We start from the raw sequence: 26,727 nt of genomic DNA on the forward strand, positions 1-26,727 counted from the left end.
TATTGAAGTATGTGATGGCACATACGAATGCCTGGTCCACGTGTGTGTCTGTTACATCAATAGGACACCATATTACACACACCATACCCCCCCCACCCCCCAGAGTCGTAATAATAATCTCACTTCAAGCTCAGTGTTTATTAGCTTAGAAACTGACCACCATGCACACAGCTATCTCTCACAGGGGATGTGGTTTGGTATGAACTTTGACCCTAGAGGAAAACATTCACAATACGTCTTAACCTGTGGTGGACATAAGTTGTGTTCTCGGCTCTGATGTTTACCCGTCTCATCTTTTCAAAATGGCTGGACCTGATATTAGGAAGGAGAGTGATTTTACGTAAATGCACTTTATACTGCTTTCTGTCCCTAGCAGGGAGCCATACCTGTTTAACCACATAGCCATAAAAGGAAGGCAGGACTTCCTTCTTCCCTTGCAGGCTCATTTTCTGTCTCTTTTATGAAGAACATTTTGAAAGGGATTCCCTAAACACAAAGGGGTTTCAAAATCATTGAAATTGCATATGCTTGTCCATTCTGTCAGCTTAGAATTTATTTATGTACCATAAATAAGTGATTTTCTAATATATCTGCCATTTGAATACAGCATTGTCTAAATGAAAGTGTGTGTTTGCATATGTGTGTGTGTTCAGAAGTTTGTGTCTTTTGAAATGTTGCCTATATGCTGAGTAAATAAATTAAGAACCAAGTGGAGTTTTTTTCCATGCAATATTAAGCTTGGGGGCTTCCGCTTACTTTTATATCAGCTATGGTTATCATGTTTAACCGTATCAGAGTTTACTGCAGGAGAAGTAGATTTTGTCAGTGGCCTAATTGCACCCTTCTTGATCTACACAGGATCATGGCCTGACGAAAGAGCATTTTTTAAGCTGCAAGATTGCAATGCCCTCAGTTTACCCAGTGTATTTGGTGTCAATTAAAGCCACTCTTTCTCTTGGGAGTAAGTATAAGCATTTTCTTTTTCTTTCTGTTGGATTTGTAAGGATGTACTGGTCATATGGATGGATCTAGTGAACACTCAGCGATTGACTTAACGGTAGCTGTTGGGAGACAAGCGTCTGTTGTGGTTGCTGATCAGAGGTGTCAGAGCAGCCTGTCGCCACGGTACTTGTGCATCGTTCACGTGTAGAAACAGTGCCTTTGAACGTCCTCCCAAAGCAAACCAATGCTGTGCGTTCTCTCACCTCAGTCCTGCAACTGCAGTAGATTATCCAGCTACTGCTGTCAGTGTAGCTGATGTGTGAAGTACAGGAAACAATCAACCAAACAGGAAAATATCACATCAGACCTTTATCCTGTTGCTGCTATCGCTAGTAGTTGTAAAATAAATTAAACTATACTACAATGCTAACATTAAATAATGAAACCCAACGTAAAAGCTAAGATTGACCCTAACCTAACTAAAAAGATGTTTTTGTACAACCATGATTTCTGATTCTATGGTACAAGAATGTATTTGGAATCCGTAGAGGTTCTACTTGGAACTCATTGATGAATGGTGTGAGGTAGAGTTCTGTGTAGTCCTCTGCAAGGGGAAGCTGAAGAGCTGCCCATATCCCTGTAAATGTCAGCCAAATCGTAATAATATACTCCAACCCTAACTCTGCATGCAAAGGCCAGTCTCAGTTCTCACAGGTGTTAGTCGTGACTCGTTCCCTTTGGGTATTTTTGCAGTGGAACGGCTAAACTGATCTAGACTGCTGCTGTGTGTGTATGATCTGACCTTTGTGTTCTTTGTTCTAAAATGGTGTGTGAGTGTTCTTCAGCATGGCTGATGCATTTAGCTGCTGGAGCGGGCAGCAGAGTTGGATGGATGTCAGGTTTGTCATTTGAAAACCATGTGAGATGATTTTAGGATTTTTGATGCAAGTGCATGGGGGAAATTCATCTCTAAATGCTCCAGTGTTTTATATTTTACAGTTTTTACAGTAGAATGTGAGTGTGTATTTAAGAATTCTGTATTTTATATTCATTGTCATTAACCATTAAAGGACAATTCCACAAAAAATAGATGTGTATTTCGTTCACATTGAGTGATACTCAATCACTGCACTGTTGTTGATACTTACATTTTAAATATGAATTCTAACAGTTACTCCTACATTTAACATTTAACTACATTAATCTCCCTTCCATTTCCTTACATGACATATCATTGTATGACGGCGCATCACCTACTTTGCACCCATGATTTTCCAGATAGCAACTTGGTGAGACTGTATTTAAGTAGGCCTACTCTAGTCCATTGCGCGCAAACCTCAGAATAGAAGGCACAATCATACTCATAAATTGCACTCCTGAAAAAGAAAAAGAAACACTTCTCCCTGATCTCAGAAAACGTGAAATCCAAGCTGAGTGATGGGTTCACTATTTCTTTTCCCGACAGAACGTGTTTCACTCTGTTGTCTTGCCGAGTAGAGCACTCCGTTTCAAAGCTTGGCATTAACAGCTCAACCAATATTAACCAATGGTTGTAAAACGTCACTAATATTCACAAGCTGCATTTACCCTGGACTGTACCTGGAGTTGCCCATTCATGTATAGCAGTACGAAACGCCTTCTATGAGATATTTGTCCCATTTAGTGAGCTGTAGTTCACACGAGGTCATAGGTTGTTTCCAAGATGGCGGAAAGTTAACCAAAATACTGTTAGCATAAGAAAGTTTGGATCCTTAAATCAAGAATAACAACCAGTAAGCGAAATCAAGGCAGTTTTGGAGAGCAGAGCATCACTTGTTATACCGGTAAGGGTGATAACGCTGGCTTTCTTCGCCTTATCTATAAACGTAACAACACGTGGGTCATTGCTGATGCCCATGCTAGTCCACTTACACATGAAGTTGTCAAACTTTAAGCCATGCTGTCACTTTGGTATATTAGTTTATGGTTTGAAAGTAATGTTTAACAGTTACATTCTGATTTAGTCTAACTATTTACAGTTGTTTACGTTTTACAGTTGCATAATCTAACCGGAGGCAGAAGAGATATTAGCTATTTTAGCGTATTAGCTTAGAAAACATTGAGTACCCTAATGCCATGACCATGTTGCCGCTCATTTTAATTGAAGAGAGAGATAAACTTTGCCTTCAGTCAATATAAACTAGCTCCCCGTGTCATTTCAGTAGGTTGGTCTGACAGTATTTTCAGAAACCCAATCATATGCGTTTGTTTTATTGTAAGGTTAGCGTTAGACTAGGAACTAGGAATTGTAAACATTATACAAGTAATCACAGTCAAGTTGCGCTTTCTAGCTACAATACGTACTTATTTACTCACACTTAGGGTTAGTTACTCATTTACTTGCACGTATTTTTGATTATTGGTCTGATAAGTAAACTGAAAAACACCAGATACTGGGTGGCTACCCAGTAGTGACACCGGTTGACTGATGTTTGATGTCGTACCCGTAGATCATGCCATCTGCTTGTGACCTAATCATTGATGACATTGAGGACATGGTGTCCGCCAACGACCCTACACCACATGAGCGCCAGTTCGCCAGGAAAAACGTTGTCCCGCGATCCCGGAGACGTAAGCAGGATCAGCAGACGACGGAAGAATTACAGACAGACAGGTAAGGAACTGGCTCTCTTACAGGTGACCATCAACCATCTCTAATCTTCATTTTCCTCCTCTACTTCATCTAGAGGGAGATGAGAAGCATTAGTATTAAAAGCCACGGCAACACCTAGTAGGCCTACCCTTGTCAAGTGGCTTTAAAGAGTGAGCATAATGGATAAAGTCTAAAGTGTAATTGCTCTTCATTAACATGGCTGGGAAACGGCAAAAACAAACACCCCACTCCCACTATTTTAGACTGAGTACTTGGTTGAATCCCCGTTAGTAGTTCTGCTAAATAAATATGCACACTTGTAGCGTCAGCAGTCAGTGTTATCCAATGTAGGGTGTTTTTAATAATAATACAATATATCACTGTTTCTGTCACTGTTTCTCCTCCACCTGCTATTACTACTAAAAATTGCCGTGACAGATGAAGTCATTACAAGACCAGCAGCAGAGAGATGACTTTGTAATGTGTCCGATGAGGCTGATGACCTTCATCCAGACACTCTGCCTTGCACAGAACTGTTTTTTTTTGTGTGAACCCCTTTGAGATTCCAAATTTAAACTTAGACTTGAAGGACATTTGTGATGTTAAGATGAGCAGATGTTTTTCCAGTTATAAACCCCATTCTGTTCCTTAAGCTCATGTTTAAAGTACTCCAACGTACTACAACCCAACAGTCTTTCTCTTTTTGAAACTGAAATTTAAATATTCTTTAACGGAAAGGGGCAGTTGAAACACTTGAAAGCTGAGTTCTGCTTCTGAGTGCACAGTGAGAGCATACAGTGAACTAGGTGTAGTCCCACAATCCCACGCTGCACAGTTCAATGAATACTGTGACCGAATGTGCAACTGAGAGAGTCTAAGGTTAAACTGAGGGAATTGTGCTAGCAGTAACTGTCTTCATGACGGTGACAATGATGTTACAGCTGGCTTGAAGACCACATAGATGGACAAGAAAGTCTTAGTAAAAAGATGTTGATGGCATTGAAAGAATATTGCCCAGCATCACCTTGACCTTTGACCTCGTCCTGCCCTCTGCAGTGTGATCCCCGGCACACAGAAGATCTGGATGCGGACGTGGGGCTGCTCACACAACAGCTCGGACGGGGAGTACATGGCCGGCCAGCTGGCTGCCAGCGGCTACAAGATGACAGGTGAGCGCAGCTGTTCACAGGTAGACTTGCCTGTCCACACGTGTCCACAGCTGATAGCCTGACCGCTGGAAGGGCAGCACAGGTGACCTCAGCACGGCTGGATAACTTCCCACAGGGGGGTGGGGGGGGGGGGGGGGAATCTATTGAGGGGATTTTTTTTTCTCGAAAGGTAAAAAAAAACAAGACCCGTAAGCTCACCTGTCCACAGGTAGGGTGGGTTTGTGCTTTTGCAAAGACTTAGAAGCGCGGGTAAAGATTATTTCACAGATCAATGCACTGGCTACAGACACCAGACCAGCTAAAGGTGAAGAGACTGCTGACAGGCTTTGGCTAAGGCTGTGTTTAATGTGCATGTTGTGCAAGGCTACAACCCCCCCCCCCCCCACACACACACTTATACCATGTGTTCTGTAGTGTTTTTTCTTGTCCTGATTGTTCTTAGAAATTGATTATGCCAGTGATGACGACTTGTAATTCAGGAAAGTAACCACAAGATGGCAGTCAAGGCTTTTGGCTTTTCCTGATGGCAGATAGACGTGTCTGTATGTGTATGGGACAGGTGACCAAAAGTTCAGGGAGTAGTGGGTTCACGTGTGGTTGTATTACGTCTGTAGTCTCAGGGAGTTTCTTCAGCTTGCTCTTCCAGACCTCCCTCTACTCTTTCCCTCCTTTGGGGACATTGCTGGCGGCTCAGATGTCCTGGATCTACTGAAATAAACATCAAACTGAATTGTTGCATTGAGCCGCTGAGTATCGGGGTTATGAACAGTAAGTCTGATGTTCACCAGACGAGCAACACACACTCACATATACGCACGTCCGTGCATGCACACGCATATCCATACCCATAGCCTACAGCTATTGGACATGTCAACACTTCATATACCTTGCAGAACCGTACTAAACTTTGAACTGAAGTTCCACTGTTGAAGTAGAAGTTCCACTGAACATAAAACATTAAAACGAACCGCTTCAAGCGCCTTGATACAATTGTATTGGTTTGGTGCTATATAAATAAAATTGAATTGAACTTACAAACACGCCATATGTAAGTGTGAAACTACTACTACTATTTGCATCCTATTGAACAAACCTACTTGTGGAAAGGTGATGTACATGTCACATCCCTCTAGCTGTTCTCAGTGCTCTTCCACATGCTGTGTGTTTGGCCAGGGTGGGGGAGCATCCACAGGTGAGGTGGTGTCAGGTGAAGGGTCTGCTCCAGTTGCAGGTGAGGCGTGAGTGAGTTCTCGGCCACCGCTCTAGACTCCAGACTCTTACCTGGCACGGGGCCGGCCCCGAGCTGATACGGATCTGTTGACGAGCCAGCTGCAGCCTCGCTTACAGTTTTATTCCTGGAAGTGTGCTGAGGGAGGGAGAGGGAGAGAGGGAGAGGGAGAGGGAGAGGGAGAGGGAGAGAGGGAGAGGGAGAGATTGGTAGAGTAAATGACTAAAGGAGTAAAAGACAGGGAAAGAGTGATATGAAGGTGAACGAGAAAAGTGTGTGTGTGTGTGCAAGAGGGAGGAGATGGGTTGAGGCAAGCAGAAGATACTGGAATCCCTCCTGCTTTTCTGGCTCATCTCAACTGTCTGAGAGCCATGCAAATCATATGCAAAGCAGACGTTCTCTCTGAGTGTGTGTGTGTGTGTTGGGGGGGAATTTGTTAGAAAATGTGTTTTTGTAAGAGTGTGTGTGTTTTGAGAGAGATAGAGAGGCTGCACTTATGTACAAGGACTAGGAAGGGTCTCTGAGTAGAAGTGCAAAAGAGTGTGTGATTAGTGTAGATTTGAGGTATTTAAAGGAGTTGTGTGTGTGTGTGTGTGTGTGTTTAGTGGAGAGTTAGAGGAGTTTGTGGAAGCAGTAGAGTGTGTGTGGATGGGTTGGAACAGGTAGTTTTGGTCCTCCTCTGTGTTTGTCTGCCAGTCTCTGTATGCTTAGGTGTGTGGAGCAGATTGCTACTCTTGTACAGCTGAACAGCTGCATTAATCAGACTCTTCAAACATGCGAATGTAACCCCCCCCCCCCCCCCAAAAGAAAAACACACCCCCACATCTCTTGTTGCCCCCCTCCCCTCCCGGCTCCAAGCTCATTTCCCCACTCTAGGGAGAGGAGATGAGGTCTACAGCATCAGGGCCTGGCATTGCAGCGGGGCAGCAGGGTGGAGGTGATGGAGGAGTAGAGGCAGACGAGAGGAGGTGGAGAGGAGGTGCAGAGGAGAAGTGGCGTCTGGCATTACAGCAGGAAGCAGGCCTGTGAAACTGGCTCTAATTGCCCTGCTTTCTGACAGCTGTATTTTTCCCTTTAGCAAGCAGAGGCAGGCACAAGTGTCGATTTTAACTTTCTCTTTTTAAGTGCCATCCCCTTTCTTTCTTTCTCTCACTTTTATCACCGTCTCTTTATCCTCTCCCATTTTCTCCATTCATCCCTGCTGTCTCTCCCTCTTTATCCACCCATGCTCTCTCGTTCTTTCTCTCTTTCTCTCTGTTTACTGTTGCAGAGGAAGTGCGTGCCTGTGTAGAGGCTAATTGTGCCAGTGCTGTTGTTTGCTGGGTGTGTTTGTCTCCGTGCGGTTGGAAAGACTAGGGTGGTAATTGTAAGCAGGGGCAGGAAATGTGGCCTGTGGTTTTCTCATGTAAGTGGCCCCCTCTGGTTCCCCCCACTGAACCACCTCAAAGAGGTGCACTCCCAGGACTGGCCGTCCTCCTGTGCCCTCTCTCTCATCTACTGACGTTACTCACAGGGAGTGGGGCACGGGGCCCTTGGGCAGACTGAAAATGTCTAAGCAACGTTTTTTTTTTCCATATTTGTGCTAGGAGATGGTGCTGTCTGTTTGGTCATGCAAGTGCTTTCAGCGTCACTAATGACCCGCTATGCCTCGTCTTTGAACTGCTATTCTTCCCTGTCAACCTGTCACATGGGGATTGCATTACATACACACACTCTCTCTCTCACACACACACTCTCTCTCTCTCACCCTCTCACACACACTCTCTCTCTCTCTCACCCTCTCACACACACTCCCTCACACACACACACACACACACACACACACACACACACACACACACACACACATAGACTTTGTAATGTATAGCAAGGTGAAAACCAAACTGTCTGTGAGGCCTGTCACCTATTCTTACCTCAGATGGCATTTTGTTGCTCTCCTCCGTCTCCTCTGCTTCCTCTCTGTCCATTTAACAACTACGTTTCAAAAACAAACACAAACACAAACTTGCTCTTGTCTCTGAAATGAGCACCAGGTTTGTGTGTGTTTGTATAACTCCGTGAATGTATGAATTCAGTTTTTAATCCTGTTTTTGTTTGTGTGCGGCTGAATCCACATTTCACACGTCACACTCGCAATTTGTATAATCATAGCGATCTTAATGAGTTTCTCCATTTCAGCGAATACACCACACACACTGCGTTCATGCAACACCGTCTCTGCACACTGCTCAAAGGGAAATGAGGCCCACCGCTCGGGTGCAAACCGTGACTCGCTTCAGCATTGCAAACACCGAGCGAGCGAGCTTCCTCTGCACTTCCAGTACAGATAGGCGTCAGTAGGTTTTTGAGTTTCTTCTGCCCCATACAGAGGAGTTCTCAGAACTGTTTTGCCACAATGGCTTTTTAATTTTTTTTTTGGTTCCAAAACCGTGAACCATGACCGAAACATTGTGTCAGCAGGGAATCTTTCTATCAATGCCGTCTATCAAGGATCCTTGCTACCTGCTCTTTGTGTCATCAAAGGCTGGTTTTTGAGTGTTGAAGTAAAAAAAAAAAACCTGTCTCTTTTAAATGTGTTTAAACTGGTGAATTCCTCTTCTTCAGGGTCAGGGTGAACTATTCTCTCTGGGACTCTTTTGTACCTTCAGCTCCACTCCTGATTGGACTGTGGAGAAGTACAGATCTTCTCTTTTGAAAATGATTAAGGACCACATGTATTTAAGTACATCTTTCATCATGTGACAGAGGGTCTCAAAGTTGAACTGCCTTGACAGCTGTCGGTAGACCTTTGGCTTCGCCATAGTCCTGAGTGTCGGAGGCCGCCATGTTCTCCAGGGCCTCCAGTGACCTATACACCACTGACACAGCGTTGTGAAGTGACAGCCACCTCACTGTATGTGTGCTGGCTGGGTAAACTTGCTGTGCAATGAGCCCTGATCAATGCTGAGTTTTTAATTCCGATCAGAGTTTTTAACTTCCTTGGCGACATCCTGTCATAACAGCAGCACCATCAAAAAGAACTTCTGCCTTTTTTTCTCCATCTGAATTCTTCTGTCAGCAATTGCTTCACATCCTCAAAAATAGTGTGTGCTTTTCCATCCACAATTTAGTTTTAATCTTGTTGTCATTGATTTACCTTGTAATGTGTCTCTTCCTGTTTGTTATGTCTGTGGACTGAGCACAGGACCTTTTAGCACAGCCATGTCAATATCCCCCACAAGTGTACCTACAATAGCTTGGTGCATTTCTGACAGACCTTATGGTAGCTTCCATAACTTGATGTGTCTGATAGAAGGACACTCCATCTCCAAATTGATGACCAGTAGCATTAGCCATCACATTCTTCAGTAGCATTAGCCATCACATTCTTCAGTAGCATTAGCCATCACATTCTTCAGTAGCATTAGCCATCACATTCTTCAGTAGCGTTAGCCATCACATTCTTCAGTAGCATTAGCCATCACATTCTTCAGTAGCATTAGCCATCACATTCTTCAGTAGCGTTAGCCATCACATTCTTCAGTAGCATTAGCCATCACATTCTTCAGTAGCATTAGCCATCACATTCTTCAGTAGCATTAGCCATCACATTCTTCAGTAGCATTAGCCATCACATTCTTCAGTAGCATTAGCCATCACATTCTTCAGTAGCATTAGCCATCACATTCTTCAGTAGCGTTAGCCATCACATTCTTCAGTAGCGTTAGCCATCACATTCTTCAGTAGCGTTAGTCATAACATTCTTCAGTAGCGTTAAGCACTTTCAAAAGCCGAAGCACCATACATTTAAACAAATTTTGGTAGCTCATTTCACCGCTGTTAAGTTCGCGCCACAGATGTATGAGCCGGTTTGCCTGAAACTTGTGTTTGGACTGCCGCTTCACCTTAGTGATATCAGGGCTACCTGTCTGAAGATGCTGAGGATTAACGATGTTAACGTTGACATCACTAGGACTGCCATTCCTTTTCCTTTTGGGTTCATCATCGTAGGTCCTGGTGTTAATTTGCTGTGTATGAATGACAAGGAAATGAATATCTGAGGTTGAAGATCTGTCTGCGTGCTCATTAAACCATGGCAAGGCAAGTGAGAAATTAAATACGGTTTTCGTTGACTGACAAGATTCAAGGGAAGATATTACCATTTTGGATGTGATCCAAACTGGCGATTTGCAACTGCCAAAGTTCATTTCCAAAGGCAATATTTTTTTCTTTTGGTCTTTTTTGAGCATTCGATTCTCTCCTTTTTCCTCTCCCTGTTACTGTCGATTTCATGTTTTTGTTTTCCATCCTTTTTCTAAATCTCTTGTGGCCCACCCCACGTCCCCTATGAGGGAATTGTTTACGTTCCCCCGGCTGTGAAGACCGAGGGGGGTGGGTGTCGTGGGGCGCTGTTTCTTATCGAAAAATCTCCCCCATTATATTTAACCCTTTACCAGGGGTGCAGACTAAATGTGCTGGCTGAGTCTAAATTGGGAGATCACACTTGAAGACCCATTGCCCAGACACACACACAGACACACACACACACACACACACATATACACACACTCTCTCCATGTTGGTGTGTGATGGCTGTAGGTCACCGTGGAGAATGCTAGGTAATCAGGTGTGACATCAGGTGGTCTCTGCCTGCTGGACTTAATCAGCTCCTGAAATGAGACCTGAAGGGGGTGGTGTTTGTGTGTCTGTGTGAGTATGAATGGTATGAATGATGGTAAGGTTGTTGGTAGGACATCATGTTGACTTTTGAAATGGACACAAAGACAAGTTGATTGGTCTCTGAGCCTGTCTGTATCTGTGTGTAAAGGTTTTTGTGTCCGTGTGTTTCTTTGGTACACGCATGTATAAAAAAAGCTCACAGTAGTTGCTTAAAGTAATAAAAACATCCTTTTTCATGCCTGTTACTGTGAAAGCCTACTGGCAAATCGGTAACGCAGTTGGAATGAGGTAGATGTGTGTTTTCAACAGGAACCATGAAACCCCTCATCTTCAGAGCTGGTCTTCTGCTGCAGTTCTCCCGGCGTTCAGCAGGGGGCAGTGTTTACCCATGGACTGCTCCTTGGCTCCCTGCTGCTTCACAAGCAGTTAAAGATTTCACAAACGAATTTACGGCTGTGGCGGAAAGCATGATGTCAGACTTGATTTGTGAAAGCACTTGTTAAACAGCATGTAACTTTTGTAGGGGTATCGATGGGCAGAACCAGCTGGTGTTCTGCGTGCATAATGCCCAAGCATAGCCTCTGGAGATACTCTAGAGAGACTCGGAGAGAGAGAGAGAGAAAAAGAGAGAGAAAGAAAGAGAGAGAGAAAGAGACTCACAGAGAAGAGATATAAGCCTTCTCTTCTAGAGAGGCAGGGCAAAACAGAAATAAATATAGCTGCAGGCAGCAATGGCGGGTTCCTCCTCAACATTCCAATCATTACAAAATTGACATGACACTGACATGTGTTTCATACATGTACACAACATTGGGCAGATACTTGGATCAATGGCTGATTTGAAGACATTTTTTTAAATTATTCACAAATTGTCACTGTCGAGAAATATCCATGCTGGTGACATTATGGGTTCTTGAGACTTTGTGAACCAGGGAAAAATGTATATTCTGCACAATTTGTCACTGTATAGAAAAATCCATGCTGCAGACTTACCAATGGGATATTCAATTTGAAATGCAATACTGTCAAGATCCACAAGGCTTCAAGCTAAGGAGGGGGCGGGGCCTTGGTCAGGCCACAATGTCATGAAATGGTGTGTGTGCTTCTTGCCAAGTGTTTGGTGTGTCAGGTGAAAGTTTGTGTCTGTGAGAATTGGGGCAAGCCGCGCGGGGAGCGAAGGAGGAGAGAGGGAGACAATACATTGGAAATGGTGGTAGCAATTAGCCAAGCATGCATGTTTCAAATATTCACCAAAAATCTACTTTTCATCTTACAGTCAACTTTGTTTCAGATTTGAGTACTAAACATTCTCAAGTGTCTTCATATGAACTTGTGATTGAATCAGAGTATCACTTTTTGAATGAAAAATGTGTAAAGCATTGTTTTAGCGTTAGCGATTAATGCAATTTGCTTTATATCAATCATTTTTGAAGATATGAAGTTGCCTTTGCACATGGGGACATGTTGTAGTGTCTTCCACGTGCATACCAAGTTTGGTGTTGATATCTGAAACATTTGCTGAGATATGACTTCACTTCCTGTTTGATGGCTTTTCTGCTGAAATTCAGTGGCTGTACCGGACAAACGGTTGTGAGGATCAAAATTCTGTTGGAAAAATGTTGTGACGCTTGGTCTGAAGATCATCTCTGGTGATTTTGAAGAAGATTTGACAAAAATTGTAGGAGTGGAGGCCTTTCAAAGGTTTTTGATAAAACCGGAAATTGCGGAAAATCTATATAACCGGAAATTGACGCCATAGGGTGTGTTGAATTCGTCTTGATCCAGGGAATCCAATGGTACCTCATTTTTGAAAATCGGTCAAACGGTTCAAAAGTTGTGTGTGTTAACAAAAGTCCAACTTTGACCCGTTGGTGGCGCTAGAGTGGTCTAGTGGGAGACATGAAACTTGGTGTGAGTAAAGAAGGGACTGTCCTTAATGAGTGTGCCAAATTTCAGAAAAAGTTACCATACGGTTCTAGGGCCTGCCATTGACTTCAATGGTACAAGAATAATAATAATAATAATAATAATACCTACAATAACAATAGGTTTCCTCCTGACGGAGGAACCCTAAATATATGCTGTAAAAGTTTATGTGTATGTCTGCGACTTGTCTCCTCATAGGGTTGGAGAGGGAATTTCTAAGCAGTAGAGAACCCATTGCCCTTTGTGTTGTGTGTTGAGCCCAGTGGATGATGTCATCTTGTTATGAGTTGTCAAGGTTTGCCCGCAGTACCACTGTCTGCCCAGAGATGGCACTGTTTATCCACCATTCTCGGGGTCCAAAGCATCAACTGATGTATTACCCCCTGCTTGCCAGCCAGGAACTTCATGGAAAGTCAGCAGTGTTTTTTTGTAACTGGCGTACGGGAGTGCTGATTTCCATGCCAGGGATCCTGTTGGCTGTAAACACCAACCGCCACAGCGCTCGTGTTTGTTGTGCTTTGGCAGTTTCAGGAAACTGAATCAGGAACTGCCTGTGTGTTTGTGACAGAGAGAGAGGTGTGTGTGTGTGTGTGTCTTGAAACAAAAGCTTTTGCAGACAATGTTAATACTTCCTCCCTGCAAGACAAAATTTTCAACTATAGGGATGTGATCGTACACACGCATCCTTGAGAGGGCACTGCAGTGTGTGTGTGTGTGAGTGTGTGTGAGAGAGAGAGAGAGATATTGGCATGATTACGGGAGAAAAAGCAGCGCTCATGTGGCTACACGCGTGTCCTCAGCCAGTAGTATTTTCTGGCGTGTGTGTGTGTGAGAGAGCGCACGCGTGTTTCTTTGTGGGAGAACGTACACCTTGCGTAGAGCGCAGCCCATTCACAAACTCCTCATCTTCACCAGCGTGTGATTGGCTGACGGGCAGTGAGGGCCAATGAGAGCGGAGCAGCTGCTGTTGCGCCGCCTCCTCGCCGAACCGGCGTCCTCCAGCTCTCTCACTTCACACACATTCACTTGCGCACACACTCACACACACCGACACACACACACCGACACACACACACACTCCCACCCTCACACACAGAGTCCGCAGCAGCTCCCGACAAGAGTCTGAAGAGGAGCAGGGAGAACGGAACGGGAGAAAGGTTCAGACGGCGTGTGATGGCGGGGAGAGGGTGTGAATGTGAGGGGCAGAGAGGGAGAATCGGCAGACTGAACTCGGGATCGTGAAGAGGAGGAGGAGGTCGTCTCTGTCGGCAGACTTCTTTGGCTGTGGCGAAATTGTAGCCAGGGCTGCGGAGGGGATGGCAGAGTGTGTGTGTGTGTGTGTGTGTGTGTGTGAGCATGCAAGATGCCTGAGTGTGTGAGGTGGACGTAGGTAGGTAGGTGGGTGTGTGTGTGAGGTGCTAATCAAGGTAGAACCCACTGTCAGTATCTTGCCTCTTGTTCGTGCCATCAAAGTAAAGTGGCAGGTGGTATTTGATACACATGTTGTTGTTCAGGGAAAGTGTGTGTGTGTGTGTGTGTGTGTGTGTCCCACAACAATTACAGCGGAATCTAGAACTGAAGGTGGGTTATCCAATTCCCAGGTTGAATATTCCAGGCAGTAGTGTGTGCTGCTGTTGGAATGATCCAGGGACCTCGGTCAGAATTCCCAGCTGGATGGATCACATGTAGTATTCCCTTTGGGATTCCACCGTAGCCCGAATCCTGTTGGCACTGCATTCAGTAGTCTCAGGGCGGGGGGGGACATATGTTGGAAAAGTGACTTCATGAATGAAAGAGTTTAGGAATAGTTGCGTGGTCGTGCTTTATGTCTTTATGCAAATGTGTTCACTCACTGGAAGTGTTTGCAGGTGCAGCTGTTTTAAAAAAAAGATTAAAAGTTTGAAATCTGATGAAGGGTAATTTGGTTAAATTAAAAATGGTATGTCTCGTCTCCATTTTTTTTTTTTTGTCTTGAAATATGGTCATACTCTGAAGTGGAGTTGTGTATTTGGTTAGATATGTTTCTCTCTGCCGCTAATCCTCTGGCTTTACAGTACCGGTGTGTGTGTGGGTGTGTGTGCTGCCCGTGAGGTCTGATGACAGGTAAAGGGGGTGTTTGGGCGGCTGTGGTGTCCTCTATCTCTCTGCTGTGGAGTTGCCCATCTGCCTGTTGGAGACCCAGTTTACAGACAGAAATGGCTCTCGTGTCGATGGAGGCCTGATAAGCAATTTCTGGATCTCAGCAGGCGTGTGTAAATGTCAGACTGACATGGTGACCTAAAACACACACACACACACACACACACACACACAGCTCATCCTGAGGCCCATAAACCCAGGTCTGATCCACTCATCCCATCAGTCCCCCAGCCTTGTCAGAGAGGGGCGGGGCCAGGGCGGCGAGGCTGTCTCCAGGCCCATTACAGGGGGGCGGATCATCGCGCAGACACGACACTACACTCAACTACACCCCACACACCCCCCCACACACACACACACACACACACACACACCACTGTCGCCATCACCACCATCCACATTAAAGTTTCCCAACATGTCTACTGTTGCCCTTTGACCCCTGTGTAATAGCTCCTGGGCCCTGGCAGGTGTAGGAGGACAGGAAGAGGCCTCCTGCACCCAGATCAATTTATTTCCTGCCTGCCTGCCTGTGTGTGTGTGTGTGTGTGTGCGTGCATGTGTTAATAACTGTGGTTATGGAGCCTCTTGCCATTTGTTGCATTGTGTGTCTGGAGAGGGAGTGTGTAGCAGCCCATTGGTTCACACTTGCTTCTTGTTAGATGTGGGACAGGTGTGTGTGTGTGTGTGCTTGCGTGATCACTGCTTCCAAACGGAACGTGTGCCTTGTTGCGGGGTTGGGTTGAGCAACCAAGAAACACCTCTGGCCCCTTTCATTTGCATTTTGAGATTGGCTTTGTGCTGAGCGACGCCTCCTTGGGATCCGGCCAGATCTGGGCAGGATCTCCTCAATAGCCAGCTGCTGAGGGCCTCCTGAGGGAGCACACTCGGACATGGAGGGGGCCTCATCCTCTCGGTACTGAAGTTTCTCTCTCTCTCTCTGTCTCTTTCCCTCTTTGTCCCTCTCTCTCCCTGTATCTCTCTCTCTCTCTCTCAACTCGGTGGAAAGTCGTTTGAAAGTCAGCGCCGGTTGACGTAATGTGTTTGCCAGGTGTGCCCGTCCTCATCGTGTGGCGGCGGCGGTGTCGTCGTGAGGCAGGGGTTATAATTCTTCCACATGATTAGGCTGCAGAGGGGCAGAGATTCTGGAGCGTAATTAGAGTGGTCTGACTGCCACAGCAACAGGTCAACTCTCCCCAAAGGGAACCGCAAACAACAGGAGAGAGGGAGGGAGCGGGGGAGAGAGAGAGGGAGGGAGAGGGGGAGGGGAAAAAAACAAAAATGGAAACCTATTATGCAGGTGCTTTTCTGGAGGAAGGTCCATTTTCTTCTCGGCGGCAGATTTAGTGATTTTCTTTTCCTCGGTCATGTCATCAGATGTAATGAAGGCCCTGGCAGACCTCCTATGGTGAGCTGGTGTGGAGGTGGGACCGGGGATGACGGGACTCGTCTCTGATTAATTCAGCCTGTCTGCCTGCCCCCTGTGTGTGTGTGTGTGTGTGTGTGTGTGTGTGTGTGTGTGTGTGTGTGTGTGTGTGTGTGTGTGTGTGTGTGTGTGTGTGTTTGTTGGTGTGTGCATCTGCCTGTGCAAATCTTTGTGTGTGTATGTATGAGGGCTTGTGTGTGTGAGTGTAGTGTCGGCCGATAAGCACTTCTGAATTCAGGCTATTGATGTGTGAGCAGCCCTTTGTGCCCGTCCTGTCTCGGAGGAGGAAGGTGTTTACGTCGCTCATATCCTGTCTGATGGAGCCAGCCAGCGCAAATGAGAAGTCACTCACCTGTCTGCTCTGCTAGAGTGGGCTGTAATTATTCAGAGGCGTGTGTGTTTGTGTGTGTGTGTGTGTGTTTGTGAGCATTCTGTTTTGGCGATGATTTCCTCAACCCTGCATGATTGGATTGTTATTCCGAAGCCCTAGAGAGCTTGACCACATTTTCACTTTCCCTCTCCTCTGTCTTTAACTCTTTCTCCTTCTCTTATCTCTCCTCCCCCTCTCCTTTCATTTTTTCCCCTCGCTCCTCTCCTCTCTTTCTTTCATCTCTCCTAATCTCCTGTCCTGCCTCATACTCCCCTCCTCCTCCTCCTCCTCCTCCTCTCTTTTTCTTTCTCCACCCTTCTTTCCAACCCTCACTCTCCCTCTCCTTCTCATCTTTCAACCCTGTTTCTACTTGTATTTCTCCCTCTCCTCAGCCCCCTTTCCTCTAGGCCTGTGGATCCACACACCCACCCACCCACCCACACACACACACACACACACACACACACACACACACACACACACACACACACACACACACAAACAGAAGAAAACTTAACTGAGTAAATATTGTATTTTTGGACCGGCGGAAATCCATAGCCTTGTATTGATTGGGCATTAAGTGGCGTGGCATGTGTTCGATATGGATTGAGTGTCTGGACGAGTGTCCTTGACCAGTAGCAGTGTGTGTGTGTCCGTGTGTGTCCGGCCTGTGTGACACCGCCTCTCACACGGAGTGGCTGGTCGGAACTCCTCAGTGCATTTGAGAGACCTGCGGTTTAAGTGCATGCTAGGGAGGTTCTAGAGGATGCAGGCAGTGGGTTGTCTGAAGACTAGGGAGGTTCTAGAGGAGATGGGCAGTAGGTTGTCTGAAGACTAGGGAGGTTCTAGAGGAAGTAGGCAGTGGGTTGTCTAAAGACTAGTCAGTCCACCTAAAACGGAGGCTTTATGAAATGCTGCTGAAAACGCTGCCGTGTTTTAGTCTGGACGGGCAGAAACAGAGACCTTTGGAAACGATGACGCAGACACTCATGCTTGCCTCTTGATTGGGTCTTACAGGTCACGAGGTATCCTTCCCTAATTCGTCACGCTCCTGTCACCTGACCCTTTTCCAGAAGAAAACAAACGGCACCACGCTCGACTAGCTGTTTACACCGGCAAGCACATGCTCAGTGTACGTGAATGGTCATGGTCAGACGTGTTCGTAAGGACGGAGATTGTTTTAGTTTTAAAATGTCGTTTGGAATTTAAATAACACAATGGACAAAAGCTCTCGTAGTACAATATATGTTTTTAGGGGTCTAGGTTTACATTTCATTCAAACTTGCCGCCACCTCTGCACAAAAAACTCCCCTTAGATCTGCTCACCTCCCTCTCCTTAACCCCGGGAGCGTACCTATTTTAAGGAACAGCGTCAAATGTAGGCCTAGGTGATAGGGCTGAACGATTAATTGCATTTGCGATTTAATCGCGATATGATAGAACGCGATTTTCTAACCGCAACGTTCGCGATTAAAAAACGTGATCTTAAAAATTATAATTTTTTTTTTTTTTTAAGATGGTAAATTTTGCACAGTGTCTAAAAAGTGCATGCCTTGTGTTTATTCTTACAATGACTTTTTTAAATTACTTAAATGCACAGTGGCAAAGCCACCGATTTGTTGTTCTTGATTCTGTAATGAGCAGTTAAATAAAAATTTTAATTGTGGGAAATAATATTTTACACTAAATGTATCTAATATTGTGTTGGTCATATTGAAATCATTCATTACGATTTGTTGGGAAAAAAATTAGGATAAAACTAAAAAATTGCATATTAAATCGCAATCGCAATTGGGGGGAAAAAAATCGCAATTAGATTATTTCACCAAATCGTTCAGCCCTACTAGGTGATGATTATATGTAGTCCCATCTCCATTCAAAGATTGTTTGGTGGGATGTGTACACATCATATAGCCTCTGCTTATTCTGTTTTTCTCAGCACCTAGGATGTCAAGACACTTATTTATGTGAACATCACACTCTCCTCATCCTCTCATCTTCTCTTTGCTCCTCTCCTCTCTCCTCATCCTCCTCTCTCCTCTTCTCTCTCCTCATCTTCCTCTCTCATCTTCTCTTTGCTTCTCTCCTCTCTCCTCATCCTCCTCTCTCCTCTTCTCTTTGCTTCTCTCCTCTCTCCTCATCCTCCTCTCTCCTCTTCTCTCTCCTCATCCTCCTCCTCCTCTCTCCTCTTCTCTCTCCTCATCCTCTCCTCTTCTCTTTGCTCCTCTCCTCTCCCCTCATCCTCCTCTCTCCTCTTCTCTCCTCTTCTCTCCACTCCACTCTAATCCCTTGCTGCGTCTCCACTTTCATCCCTCTTAGAATATGAGTACGCCATTCTGAAAGTGGGAAACAACACTAGTGTGTGTGAGAGAGACACCACATATTTGTCATGTTGAGTTTGATTTGCCTGAATTAGTGATGAACATTTATTTAAGTGGGACATTGGGTGTCTGTGTGCGTGTGACTTTTTCAGTTCATCTGTGAGGGAAATGTCCCTGCCAGGTTAGTTAAGGGGAAGTGTGTGTGTGTGTGTGTGTGTGTGTGCGCATAGTTCTAAAGTTAGCATTTTGAACCCTGCACTGTGTCCCCATCTGTTGTGGATGGTGTGTGCATGCGTGTGTGTCTGTCTGTCTGTCTGTTGACCGTCCCAGGCTAAGAGGCCACTCTTAGGCCAGAGTCAGGTTTGCTGACCCTATAGTGTGTGATCATCTGTCAGCGAGAGAGAGAGGGAGGGAGTGTGTGTATGGGTGCACGTGTTCTCACGTGTGTGTTAATTATCCGCTTCCCCCTTGATACAGCGTGTTCTGAGTGTATGCATAGCTATCTCCCAGTTCTTATCAGTGCATTACCATTGCAGATTTCTTCTTATCTTTGTGTGTGTGTGTGTGTGTGTGTGTGTGTGTGTGTGTGTGTGTGTGTGTTCAACAGAGTCTCCATCTGTGGCTCTGGAGCATATTTGATTGGGATTGGGAGTGGGATAGGAAGGGTAAACACCTGCCAGGTCATTTGCAGGCCTCAAGTGTGTGTGGGGGTGTGGGGGTGTGCTTATATATGTATATATATGTGCATTTATATCATCAATATTACATACATACATACATACATAATACCTACGTGTGTGTGTATATATATTATGTGTGTGTGTGTAAACGTGTACGGTATACTTATATTATCGATATTACAGACATACATACGTAATACATATATATATATATATAAATATAAAAATAAATATGTGTGTGTGTGTGTGTTTGGCGTACTGTGGGGTGAGTGTGCGGTGACTAGCACATTAGTGGGATCCAGGCAGTACCAGCTTGGTGGTCATTTATAGTGTGTCAGAGTGTGTGTGTCAGTGTGTGTGATGTTGAGAAGTGTGTGTGTGTGCTCATCTGAGGTCTTCAATGAGGCTTCCCACTAACATACAGAACATCAGTGATCAGCCTGCTGATACATATTGAACACACACGGTGTGGGCCAAAAGTGTCACTAGAAAAACCCTGATCTCCCTCTCACTCACTCTCTCACACACACACACACACACACACACACACACAGAGATCAGGACTGGACCCACATCTGTCTGTTTCCTGGGGTGACCCCCCCCCCCCCCCGCTTCATTTGTTGTAAACTCTATTTAGATTTCCATTCCTGATAGGTGTTTAAACCCCACATCTGAGCTTATCCTATTTGCATATATAGAGGGAATTGACGGGTTGTCTACAAGATAGTTGCCTGACCATATCTGCAGATGGCCATTTAAGCTTTAGATATGTCCAGAGATTTTCTTTCAAGGTGTGTGTGTGTTTGTGAGTGTGAGCAAGTGTTGAGCGAGAGAGAGAGTGTGATGTTTCTGTGCTGCATGTCTGCCTGCTTTTCTTTTGTGATTGGCGAGGTGTGTGTTCTTTGTAATGTAGTTGTCACTGCGGTAATATTTTTCTCTGAAGCTTTTTTTTGTTTCCTTTGAATGTTGTGTCTGCGTGTGTGTGCACGTGTGTGTGTACGTGTGTGTTGCCCATGCGATACTATCTTCTGTGTTTCTAGAATGTCAGCGGCCTACTTACCAGTGAACACCAGTATTTGCTCTTTAAAATGAGGAAATGTCTACCAAGTGGGTTAACATTAGGTTTTGTGCTTTTGTTTATGTATTGTACTATGAAGCATTGGTAGGCTCCAGCCCTTACTGATGTTCTCCTGTGACTCTGTGGTTGAGAAGTAGTCTACTTCGAGCTCGAGCTGCACCTTGTGTGGGGACCTCCTGTCTGTATGAATGCAGCCAATTTCCCAATGGAGCTCTTCTTAACACCTTCCTTCCATCCAGGACACTGGGGTGTGACACCGGGGTGATGATGGATGACTTTCTCAGTAGCAAGTGAATGTATTCAAGTATTCCAGATCAGGTCGAAAAAACAGGAAATGACCTTATGATACCTCATGAACTAACACACACACACAGACACACAGACAGACACACACACACACACACACACACACACACACACACACACACACACACAAATGCACAATCACTCTCATTCTCTTTTTCTCATCTGTGAGTTGTCACTGTGTGTAGAGAACTCAGTCTAAGGACAGGATGGTTGTTTTTCATGCTCAGATCACTTAGCTGCCCTTTTTAAATCCCCCCCCCATTTAACTCCCACTCTCCCTCTCCCCCTTTCCATCCTTCTCTCTTTCCTTCCTTCTCTCTCTTTCTATCCGACTCTCCCCCTCCGTCTCTGTGGAACTCTCCTGCCTGCCTGCCTGCCTGTCTGCTGCTCCTGTTGGAGTGCTTCTCATCAGTCCTTAAGAACGAGAGACACTCGTCCTCTTTGAAGTGACTGCAGCGTTTCATCCTGCCACTGACAAGAGATAGGAGCTGTCCACAGCCACTGTGTGTTTAACGGGGCCTTGAAGCCAGACTGGCATTGGATACGCCTGTGTGTGTGTGTGTGTGTGTGTGTGTGTGTGTGTGTGTGTGTGTGTGTGTGTGTGTGTGTGTGTGTGTGTGTGTGTGTGTGTGTGTGTGTGTGTGTGTGTGTGTGTGTGTGTGTGTGTGTTAAAGAGTATTAACGTTTGTCGTTCATGAAGGTGTTAAAGTGCACCAGTGGATTATGGGTACGAGTCTGAAGCGTGTAATACGAGGAGGCAGCTGTACAAGGTGGTCTTTAAGCTGTCATGAGTTTTCTGTGTGTGTGTGTGTGTGATTGAGAGAGATTGAGAGTGTGTGTGTGTGTGTGTGTGTCTTAGAGAGAAAACTGTGTGTGTGGCTGATGGTGCAGGCTTGTACTTGGAGAGAAACTGTTTGTGTGTGTGTGTGTGTGGCTGATGGTGTAGGCTTGTACTTGGAGAGAAACTGTGTGTGTGTGTGTTTGTGTGTGTGTGTGTGTGTGTGTGTGTGTGTGTGTGTGGCTGATGGTGCAGGCTTGTACTTGGAGAGAAATGCTCCAGGCAGGGCTTGTTGTAGGGACACACAAGTAGAAGCCTGTGAGACTGTCTAAGTGCTGGTCTGGGTCTGGCTGCTCTGAACAGAGCCCTCAGCGCCATCCATCCATCCCCAAAGATAGAGCCCCAGACCAGCCCCGGCGTGTCCCGGGCGACAGTCTCCACGACTACCTCGTCTCTCCTGAGCAGGCTCAACGGAAAAGTGGTGAAAGGTCACTTCTCATTTTCATGAAAAATCCCCTACGTGTGTGTGCTTTTATGTCATGTCACACACTTTAATCATTTGAGAAGTTGGGAAAGTGTGTGTGTGTGTGTGTTGCCTATTTGGCACCGTCCGAGTCATGACGTTGTTGAATTCCGTGCGATAGTGATTGTGGGAGATTGTCCTCTCTTGTGTAACGTCTGTGTGATCAGTAGACCACAGAAAGAAGAGAGAGAGGTTTGAAAGGACTAGAATTTTCCTGGCTGTGTGAATTATTACCTTGAATAGTGAACGTTATTCAAATGACTGTGTTTGACTCTTAACAGCAACCACTCATTTCCTAAGCCAGTAAATGTTTGATGGATTGCTGAATTGAACAACACACCCACATGCTGTTTTGCTCCGAGATGTGTGTGTGTGTGTGTGTCTGTCTGTCTGTCTGTGTGAGGTGTTTGTGCACAGTCTGTGGTGGACACATGAGCCAAAAGGAGTATCATTGTGTGTGTGTGTGTGTGTGTGTGTGTGTGTGTGTGCTTTGTAATCACACAAATGAGTGAGTGAGTGAGTGTGTACACACTTGCAGTCTGCTCATGCTGGAACTAGTTAGTCGTTACTCAAATGTTTTATCTTAAAATATGTCTGGCCTTGACACACTCTTCTCCTTTCTTGTCCTTTACTCCCTACTCCTCTTTCCTCACCTCTCTTCTCCTCCCTTCTTCCTTGCTCCTTCTAACCTTTTTTGTTCTCTTTTCCCCTTGTCTTCCTCTTCCAATCTCCTGGCTTCTGCTCTCTTGTCTCTCAGTCTGTGTAAGTGTAAAGCTCAAGCAGACGCTGCCATCACTGGCTTTGTACCGTGTGTGTGTGTGTGTGTGTGTGTGTGTGTGTGTGTGTGTTGTGTATTGTCTTTGTGCGTGTGCACTGGGTCAGGTCGGTGTGTGTGTGTGTGTGCTGCCAGGTCGTCTGCTGACTGCTTCAGGGCGGGGTGGGAGAGGCGAAGAATGTGTGTGTGTGTGTGTGTGTGTGTGTGTACGGTTGGGTTGGTGGGCTATCAGGAAATGAGCACATCTCCCTGTATTTGCATGTGATTTGCATAGTGGCCCTGCAGGCTGTTTGGAATGCCAAGAGGCTAAATTCTGTATTTATTAGCCTGCGCTTAACCAGCTCTCCAACGGTCCCAGCATTTGCATCTCATTTGCATGGCGGAGACCCGATAGGGAATCGGGGGGTTAGATGACCTAAATTGTTTTCATCGGGGCGAACTGAGAAAGCAGTCCTTGATTGTTATTAATTAAATTAGGCCACTGTATGGCAAGCCATAAATATACATCCAGATAGGAGCTGTGCTGTGCGGCAGGGCGCAATCTGTTTCCAATGAAAGCATATTTAGTACAGAGAGGTGTGTGTGTGTGTGTGGTGTGTGAGAGCGCGCATGTGCATGAGTTTGTATATATGTGTCCTTTATTATACACGTGTGTGTGTGTGTGTGTGTGTGTGTGTGTGTGTGTGTGTGTGTGTGTGTGTGTGTGTGTGTGTGTGTGTGTGTGTGTGTGTGTGGGGTGACCCATCCGTGTCAGTTAATCTCCTTCAGCTCAGATTGCCTTTGAGCTGGTAGCACTGTGGGGCATGTGTTGTCCCTGTGTGCAGCTGCGAATGCCATTACCCTGCTTTATACCCCTGTCTCATAGACTTCATTGGCCACGTATTATCCCCTATTAAAGACATGGGAGAGATGCATGAATATGGATCACCTGTGGACAAGCCAAAGCATGTCAGCAGCAACCCCCTACACACACACACACACACACACACACATGAACGAACGAGAGCGATTCCATCGCATGGCGGGGACTACCATCACTACTACACCTTGCCAAGCGAGTGGGTGAATACCAAAACAATTGTAGGCCAGGTCTCCATGGTTAAGCTGGTCTCTATGGTGACCTGTGGTGTGTGTGTGTGTGATGCCAGCTCAGGAGAGGTGCCAGTGTGTATTGTGTGAGAAGTCCTGAATCTCTGATATCATTAGTCTTCCACCTTGGAATACACCTATCAGATGTTTGCCACATATTCAGTGGTGCATTGCCTCTGACCGCACATAGAGGGAGCTCTGCTTTGAGGCCCAGCTCATTCTACATTAGCTATTTACATTAGCCACTTGACCTTACCTATCGTCTGTGTCCAAATGCAGACCGCAAACAGCGCTAAACCATCCGGGTTTCAACTGCCCTTCCCTCACGACTGCCGCTGTTAAAAGGCCACCGCTCTTTGGTTTGCTCTGCTGCTCACACACACACTCTCACACTCTCATACACACTCACACTCTCACACACACACACACACAGACACTCACACACTCCCTCTCACACACACAAACACACAGACACTCCAAACACTCACATAAAATTCCCGGAATATTCCAGAAGATGTTGGCTCCTGTCTCTCCTGACCGGACAGAGGTTCCCACAAATGTTGTCCCATATGTCAGCCTTTGAGTGGGGAGGAGGTGAGGGGGCAGGGGAGAGGTGTGTGTGTGTGTGTGTGTGTGTGTGTGTGTGTGTGTGCGCCTCACTGAAACTATTTACATGTCTTAGTGTGTGTTTTTGTTTGTTTGTGGCTTAGCTGCACACTGTATATGTATCTATGATCATCTGAATTCTGTGTGTGTGTGTGGTTCTGGCAAGGCCTGACATATGGAAGCACCTCACGCACACCTTGCTGGTCCCCGCCCTTGCGACGGTTACTGCGGCCACCAGCTGCTGCCTTTTATTTACCGCTGCTCCTGTTTACCCAGCAAACCAACAGATGTACCTTTTATTTGGCTCGCACGCCCGGGCGCCCGCAAACGCTCCTCGCTGCGCAAACACTAAACATAATCACAGATGTAATGGCTTTGGAATTGCATGTAAATATTTGCCCCGGCCGGCTATTGTTGCAGCTTTGTGGAGCAGATCGGGGCGTCTGCCTGTCACAGTATCCCAGAGACCTGTCAGGTGTCAGGTGCTGTCTTTTCAGAGGGGAATGTTTCCAGCTGTAGTGTGTGTGTGTGTGTGTGTGTGTGTGTGTGTGTGTGTGTGTGTGTGTGTGTGTGTGTGTGTGTGTGTGTGTGTGTGTGTGTGTGTGTGTGTGTGTGTGTGTGTGTGTGTGTGTGTCTGTCTATTTCTGTTTTTATTTCAATGTGGTGAGATGCTGACTGCCACTGTGTGTGTAAGAGATGAGGGGAATGTTTTTATGTCAAATGTGTGTGTCAGAATGTATATATGGGTTCATGGCAACAGAGTGTGTGTGTGCTTTTAGTCGTAGTAGCAGCAGCAGCAGTACACACACACACACAATCTCCATCAGCCACATCAGGCCCCATGCCTCGTCTGTACAGGCCAACCTCCGCACCTGACGCGCACACACACACACACACTTTGTAGAGTGTGTGTGTATTGCTCATTTTAGGGAGAGGGCAGTCCTCCCTGTCTGGGCTTTGGTTAAGGCCTCTAGGAATACGTCTTGATTGCACATTATCCTGCTCTATCACATCTCAGCACCTACTGCTAACTAGCACACCACTCTGGGACTGGCCTAGCACTCTCACACACTCACACACACATTCACACACACACACTCACACTCACACTCACACCCTCACACACACACACACACACACACACTCGCCCTCTCTCACACTCTCTCACACTCACACACACCCTTTCACATACCAGCCCTTCACACTCACCCAGCTCCTCTTGTGGATCGTGTGCCATGACTGTCAGGGGAGGAGGAGGGTGATGACTTGACGAGTGACTAACATAGTGAGCGATGGAGAGAGGGGAGATGACTCACTCCTGGTGTCTTAACAGTGAGAAATAAGCCCAGTTCCACTCCTGTTGTAGTAGGCAGGGATTAAAGTATTCCGGCACCGTGCCGGATTTCCGGCGTGCGGCATCTGGCTGCGAAAAAAAAATCTTATATTAAAAAAATAAAAAAAAACACGTCTCGATATCATCACCATCACTTTCGAGTTTATGAGTTCGTCTGCCAATGAAATGAAAGGAGCACAACTCTCCCGCTCTCAAAATAACATTATTAGCCAATCAGAAGTAGATGTGCTTCAAACACCGACTTTTCTCTACCGCTCTGCCTAGCGTAGATGCCCGAGTAGAGACATCACACCAAAGGAGAGTAGGATGGAAAGTAAGTTCATGAAAATAAATGGCGCTGGGCATGGATAGAAGAGATGGGAAGGGAAGGACAGTAAGCCTTTTGGTAGCTGGTGTAAGAAGTTAAGAGAAGCAGGTGCTTGCTTCTGCACTTTGTGCTCGAGAAAGCTAATATATGCAACTAGCTCTCCAACACACAACGCCTTTACCTGGAGCAACATCCTCAGCTGATGTACCGGCATCAATAACTGACCGTGTGTGTGACGTGTGTTTGACTAAACTGTCAATATCCAATCAGCATGCCGCTATTTTAACACACACGGCATAACACCAGAGTTTAAAAGACGTATTTCGGCAAAGCTAAAAAAAAAACGGCATGTTTTCCTTAAATGTCGACGAAGCCACCAACAAGTACATGGACAAAGTCCTGTTTTGTATTTATTTCCCAAC

General features: G+C 45.8%; 1 protein-coding gene across 1 annotated transcript in view; it reads left to right on the forward strand.

The window, feature by feature from the left end:
• The first annotated feature begins 2,603 nt into the window (after positions 1-2,603).
• Positions 2,604-26,727, forward strand: part of cdkal1 (CDK5 regulatory subunit associated protein 1-like 1) — a 241,882-nt gene continuing 217,758 nt past the window's right edge. The window contains exons 1-3 of the mRNA XM_031576182.2: positions 2,604-2,765; positions 3,432-3,595; positions 4,631-4,743. Coding sequence (XP_031432042.1) covers positions 3,435-3,595; positions 4,631-4,743 — 274 coding nt within the window. The 5' untranslated portion in view covers positions 2,604-2,765; positions 3,432-3,434. The remainder of the gene's footprint in view (positions 2,766-3,431; positions 3,596-4,630; positions 4,744-26,727) is intronic.

This window comes from Clupea harengus, chromosome 11 (assembly GCF_900700415.2).
Source record: "Clupea harengus chromosome 11, Ch_v2.0.2, whole genome shotgun sequence".
Classification (NCBI taxonomy): domain Eukaryota; kingdom Metazoa; phylum Chordata; class Actinopteri; order Clupeiformes; family Clupeidae; genus Clupea; species Clupea harengus.